General features: G+C 38.0%; 1 protein-coding gene across 1 annotated transcript in view; it reads left to right on the top strand.

The window, feature by feature from the left end:
- Positions 1–1,813: 1,813 nt before the first annotated feature.
- Positions 1,814–7,065, top strand: part of LOC107588115 (serine/threonine-protein kinase NLK-like) — an 88,038-nt gene continuing 82,786 nt past the window's right edge. Inside the window, exons 1-2 of the mRNA XM_016276128.1 lie at positions 1,814–2,036; positions 3,034–3,160. Coding sequence (XP_016131614.1) covers positions 1,814–2,036; positions 3,034–3,160 — 350 coding nt within the window. The remainder of the gene's footprint in view (positions 2,037–3,033; positions 3,161–7,065) is intronic.

The raw sequence follows: 7,065 nt of genomic DNA, 5'->3' as shown, positions 1-7,065 counted from the left end.
GATGATGCCATGTCATTATTGATTAAAACACTGCAGCTGCTACATTTTTAGACAGAACAATGTCCAAATCAATGGGGCCTGATTTAGTCCTGTCTTTTTTATTTTTTGAGGGACAGTTAGCATCCTCCCTCTGGTGCAGGTGGGCTCAATGTAGAGCACGTCCCACTCACCCATAAGAACTAGGCCTGCACTTAAAGGAGGGCACCAGTTTATTTTGGACCTTGACATGAGGATTAATTATTCTGTTCAAAATATTTCCAGTGGTTAATTAGACACGTACAGCAGTCACTCTTTCTGGAAGATTCTGCAGCTGATCGCTTTGCTTTAGTTTCGGCCTTTAACGCCCCGGTGGTTAAATTCCAGGAAACTACAACATTTACATATAGCAGCATCATACTCCAACACTGGTTTGCCAAAAATTTTAAAAGGCCATATTATAAGGTCTATAACCTCATTCAACCACTATGTTGAAAATTACTCAAAGATTCTGAGTTAATGCTTAAACAGAGCTTTAAGTTATATCAGGAATAAACACGTCACCTGCATGCTTCAGCACACTGCCAGTGCTGTGAGAGCCAGCTGAGATGAAGCATTTATCCTTAAGCAAACACATAAGAGTTGAGGTCAAAGGTGTGGAATGTACAGCTGTACCCTCTAAACTGCTCAAGTCACCTTGATTAAGTTTTCCAGTCTCATAATCAAGCCTACTCTTAAAAAAAAAAGTAAAAGTAAAATGTAAGTGTAAGTTGATTTATTCAATTATGTTACCTAATATTTTAATTTTAGAGGATGCTGGGGATAGTTGTCATACTTTGTACTCCAGTGAATAATTCTCATGCTGTCAACTGATGTATAGATACATACCTAAACATCTTTGATGCAAAATAATCTAATGACCAGAAAAAAAAACTTTGACACATTGACTGAACAGTGGGAATAATGATAATAAAAAGTAAATCAATTACTTAACATGAAACAGCAAAACAATTACGTAATATACAAAAAGAGGTTACACTTTATTTTAAGGTGTCCTTGTTACAGTGTAATTATACATTTAAGTACTGAGTAATATTAATTAACTACATGTACTTACTATATGGTTAGGGTTAGGATTAGGGTTTGTTTAGGGTTACTTGCATGTAATTATGCATAATGTATTGTTATTATAATAGTAAGTACATCTAACGTGTAACAAGAACACCTTCAAATAAAGTGTCACCCGAAAAAGTCATATTTAGATTGTTTTTGGCCAACAGAAATTTAAATAAATAAGTTAAAACATTGTAGACAAATGTCATTCTCAAATGACTTAACATTTAATTTAAAAAATAAAAAATAAAACAAACATTCAATAAACATTCACAAAAGTTTATAGATGTGTTGACCATTAATGGTGAGAAATTGGTTCCGTGATAATGAACATTTAAACATTTAATAAATAAACATTTCTCATTATGAACAAATTATTCATTAAGTATCCCCATATAGACTTCGAAATTAAACTTTACACTTTATCTTTCAAAGTTTTATTTTAATGTACTGTAACAACAAACTATAAACTTTGTAAACTGTATAACATATTTGTATAATATACATTGTATAATGTTTGACCGTCCTTGTTACTGTGCATTTTTCCTTCGATTTGAAAAACGATTGGACAGCGAATCATGGCTCTCCTTTCAGACAAGGGACTCACTTCAATGGCAGGTGCTAATTGGATGGCATGTCTCGCGTAATAGCGCTGGGTAAGTGGGGCCCCTCGCTCTCCATTTCGGCTCAAAGCCTCCGTAGACTCTCACTGTCTTTAACAGTAATGTGTAGCCGTAATGGCGCTAGCTTCCACATGCAACAAGGGCCTGTTTATTATAGCTGGACCGCCGTCTCTTCCTCTCGTCCGCTGATTGGCTGTGCTACTTCCAAAGCGGAACGCGATTGGCTGAGAGACCTGTCGATCGGTCGAGGAATAGACGGGTACCCAAGACTGCAAGGTTGCGCGTGTGCCTTCCCAGGTCCTGGCAGCACCATCCGGCGAGGGGGTGAGGACGCTGGCCGCCTGTTTTATGACTGCAAGGAACACTGGATGTTTTTCTTTTGATTTCTTCTTCACTGGATATACATGCCCACGATATTGAGCGCAGGAAAGCGGCACGCCGGTGAACGAGCACAACGTTATCGATGGGGAAAATAAGTTGAAGGCTTCGGAAGAATGTTTCCCTTGTTTCAGGAAAACGGATTGCTCTGTTGATCAGCGTGATGGGTGTTTCGAGGGGATTTTGACATCTGGAGCTATCCATCTACAGCCTCGGGCTCGAGCGCAACTGAAAGCGACAACAGAGCGCCATACTGCAAAACAAGCTTCCCGGATCGATACAGTGTAGCAGTCTTTTCGCACGGGAGAATTGCGCGTTTTCATGTGAATGTAAACAAGTAAGCTGGCGAGCAAGTACCAAGTCAGCAACGGTGGCCTGATAGAGATCCACGTAACTTCTGCAAACTGCATGCAGCCCTGGCGGTGGAAACAGGGCTGGATGAAGCCCAAAATGGCAAATATGAAGACATCTAAAAGATGAATGTTGCATTTCCCCCGTAACTTGTACTATACACCTGATTCCCCTTTCCACACAAGCAAGGTGCTCCTCATGCCTCCAACACGAGGGAGATTTAAGGCCGCGCGGAACTGATTTATTATGGGGGGAGCGCATTATTTTGATTTGATCCCTCTCTCCTTTTTTACTTTTCTTTTGTTTACCCTCCGCGAGGGCTTTCTCGAATGTCCGCGGTAGTCATTTAGCTAGTCTGGAACGTATAACGCGAAAGATCCTCCAAAGTAGGTCAGATCAAAGCTGGAGAGTTGTTAGTATGACACCTTTTCGCGCTCATCTCGATGTATGCCGGACATTTCTGCTTTGATTTGACCCGTCGTTTGGCTCGATGACAGCCAAATGAGAGTTTGACATCTTGGCAGCCTCCCTCTCCATCTCGTTCGCCTCTTTGTGTTTTGTTTGACCAACTCTCATTTCGGGCTGTTGACAGCGCAAGGTCAAGCCGCCGCCGCGGCCGCCGTGAAGGCGCATCACCACCACCACCACTCGCATCACTTACAACAGCTGGATATAGAGCCGGACAGACCGATCGGATACGGAGCTTTCGGTGTGGTTTGGTAAGCGTTTAAATACCATTCTAACAACTTCTGCGAGTGAATGTTGGAAATGAGCACACGACTTTGAGTGTGACTCTAAAAGTGAACTTTATGCTAATTAAAAAGTTTTACTAATAAAGACACTTTTGGGAAGCGTAATTAAAATGCTATACACTCTCATGAGAGGACGTCTCAAAATCTTCTAGAAAAAAGCTGTTATTCCACACAGAGCTGGTCTCCCCCTCATGGGTGCTGCCATGTTAATGTCACATGACCAACTGTGGCATGCAGTTGATAACCAATGTTAATCAACGCAATGTTATGAAAAAGTAATGCCAATTTCATAAAATATGAATAATGTGATTCGCATGGAAACGTGTGCTTTCTAGAAATAAAACAAGCATGAAGGTCCACCCCTAAATCTAGCTGATTTAGAAAAAAACCTGTAAAATAGTTACAAATTGCCATGAGCGTGTGTTGGTTTACTTTAAAAAGTGCTTTACAAAGAAGGATGGATCAACATGTTTGTGTGCCTTCAAACAGAAAAAGTGGACAAATAGTGTGACAACAATCAAAGTAGCCCGTTTAGTGCATCCCACTAAACCTAAACCAAAATTCACTGAGTGCACCTTTAAAGTGTTTCACCTGTCACGCTTGTTGGGAGGGAGAGGTACTGTATCTTTAGATTTCTGCGTGACAGTTCAAGGGGAACGAGGAACAGCTTTTGGCAAAGAATTTAAGATGTACACTAAGGGAACATCGCTGTGCTTAAGGGATAAGCTCAGACTTAAATGCTCAAGATTTAGTGCATGTCAGTTTGAGTGTCTTGAGAATAGTTCCTAACCCAGGTGTCTTCACTCCATGTTTAAACCTATAAACATCGGACTTTTGGTTGAGTGTGTGGTTGAATCCTACATATAATACAGTCACATTGTCAAGTGCTCAGTGAATAACTTTAATATATCCGGTCGGTTGCTTATTAAAAAGCTTCTGCCAGCTGCAACAAAACCGGTTCACACAGCTACATCTCCAGTGGTGTACAATTCAGACCAAAGATGAAAAGTTGAGTAATATGTGCAATGTTTAAAGGAAGGAGAGAGTGCATGTTCTCAGAATGAGTTTGTAACTCAGAGGAAATGCAATATCCTTTTAAGCACACACCCTCCTGCCTTGTAGAAGTTTTAGCCATGGCTTCTGTTCAGAGGTGAATCTGACTTGATTTCTTGGGAGAGCAATGTATTAAACGCAATAGACTTTGCAATAAATGAAATGGACAGGTTTCATTCTCTGACATGTTACTTATTCTAGCATATATTTAGGTTCTCTGTGCATTTGTCCGCAAAGGAATCACCTGTAACTGGTGCCTGCAGAGGGGCCACAAAACGAGGGGAGCTTTCACCAACAGCCACCCTGCTTACCTCCGCCCATGTAATCTTAGCCTGACCTTTCCTCAAAATCGCTTCCTGTTGCTCATTGTCTGCTTTTAATCTGCACTGTTGGCTGCTGGTATATTTATAGCTGTCCTCCAGAGGCATGGCCATAGAGAAATAATCATTTAAAGTTTGCACCCTCTGCAAAGGGGGTGGACAGATCCCTGGTTAACTAAAAGGACAGTTCAATGTTAATTTCATGATTATATTTACTGTACTCACCTTTATGTAGTTCCAAACCTGTATGGCTTTCTTTCTTCTTTGGAATACAAAAGAAGATATTTTGACGAAATGTGCTGGTTGTGCTTTTCCTTACAATCGCAATGAACAGGGACTGGCGCTGTCGTGCTTTGGAAATGATGCAAAAGCATGACTTTCAGTGCATAATGGCTTAAATTTTAGTTTGTGTCACACAAAGTTATTGTTTGGTTTGAGAAGGCTTAAAGTAAATATGGTCATATTTATTAATACTTTATGGTGCTTTTGCAGCAACAGAAACCAATACGTTCTTCAAAATGTCTCCTTCTGTGAAGAAAAATACTCAAGTTTCAGTAAATAATTACAGAATATTCATGCTTGGGTGAACTATTTTTCTTTAAATATTGTTAGTGTATCTATACATCACAGGAAATGTACCCACCTATCATTGCGCATAACCCAAGTACTTCAAGAAGTTGGACTAAAATAAACACAGTAAAAATAATGTAAGGCTTTAACATTTTTATTGAGTTTAATTAGTCCCAGGTGCAGTTTGTAAGCCATTGTTCATGGCATGTGACAGTTACAATGCAACGATTATGATTATCATTAAATAAGATAAAATGTATAACCAAATATAGCCACATTTATTTTCATATTACATGTTAACAACAGACATTTATCATTCAGCTAGTGCTTTTGTAAAAGAGGAAAAGTTTCAGTTTGGTCTGTGTGTTATCTATAGAAGGCTGTTTTTGGATGGTGCATCCTAGTTAGTGCCCTTTCAGTCGTGCAGCTGCAAAAGTTTAGATAAATTGGTTTTGGCCCTGCAGCAAAGTGTGTGTGCCACATGCTTGGTTCTGATGCAGATGGTGTTGGATTTTAATTATCTTTGACTCAAACTATACATAATCTATATTATCATTTTGCATCTGCTTAATTGCTTAAATGCTTTATTAAAGTAAGCTCACTGAATTTGCAAACAGGTTTGGACTACATCCTGTCCTCAGAATGAAAATGAATGCAAAATTAAATGGAATATAATTGAAGGTTTATGCTAAAGAGACCCTGTGCGCTAAGCGTTACTTGATCATTCTAGTCTGCAGGAAACAAAGTGCACAATGCTGGGTCTGATGCTTTCTGAGAAAAACCCATATCTGTCATTCAAAATTGTCACTCTAGTATGATTTTAAAAGCATGGAGTACTTATGTGGAGGACATAATGGCATAACAGTCTTTGTCTTGGTGCTCAGCCAAAAAGTTTATTTTGAAACCTATTGGCCCGCATGTACTGTTTACGCTTGTAGTTTGAGATGGACTCATAGTGTATGTGAACAAAGTTACGGGAAACAGAAGCGCTAAATGCTAAACTGCTGTAATTTTAGAAGGCTTCAGTTGATGGTGATGCCTCATTTGTGGGTTCTGGGAATTCCATGTTTGTCCTGTATTATGTTTTGCGTGGCTTATTAATGTGACATTTGTAAGCCAGGTTTAGGATGCAGCTGTGGTCACTTCTTGACCTTTGATACCTTTTACATTTTCATACATTTTACATTTTTGTATTTGGTACATGCTTTTAGCCAAAGCAACTTCCATTGCATTCAAGGTAGACATTTGATCAGTTCTTGCTTTCCTTGGCAATCTTACACGTGTTCAGAGTTATGCATTATTTGAGCTACAGGAAGGCACTTACACTGAAATGTTTCGTTATAGCAGATTTGTGTGTTATTCTCAACCTGCTCCCTAATTCTTAAATAAGCACACTACTCAGGGAGTCAGACATTTCTAGAGCTGTCTCATTGCAAAGTTATTTAGCTGTCACTGATATACTATTATAGTTTTTTTAATTAATATTATAAATTATTTTCAGTTTTATATTTGTATATTTTCTGTTTTCATTTGGATTTTAGTTACATTTTTAGTAATTTTATTGTGTTTGTCATTTGATTTTATTGCATGTTTATAGGGTTTTTATAGGATTTTAGTGCTTCAACTTAAACTAAAAAGAGAGAAATTGCTTGTTATTTAATGTTTAATGTTTTTTAATGTTCAAGGAATTTTTCATGGTTTTAGTTTTAGTTAACAAAAATAACCCTCTCACTATCAAAACTGTTACAGTAAACTGAAAATTTTGCAAGCACAAGGGTATTTTTTGTTTTATTTATTTATTGTAAGTTTTTGTTTGTAATGTGCATGAAAGGGAAATTTATTTTATTATTATTATTATTATTATTTTATTATTATTTATTATTAAGTTTATTTATTTGTTAGATATTATACATTATTATTATACATTAT

The sequence above is a fragment of the Sinocyclocheilus grahami genome, unplaced genomic scaffold (assembly GCF_001515645.1).
Source record: "Sinocyclocheilus grahami isolate Dianchi unplaced genomic scaffold, SAMN03320097.WGS_v1.1 scaffold6.1, whole genome shotgun sequence".
Classification (NCBI taxonomy): domain Eukaryota; kingdom Metazoa; phylum Chordata; class Actinopteri; order Cypriniformes; family Cyprinidae; genus Sinocyclocheilus; species Sinocyclocheilus grahami.
Note: the sequence above shows the minus strand (reverse complement) of the source record. Positions and strands in the feature narration are given on the sequence as shown.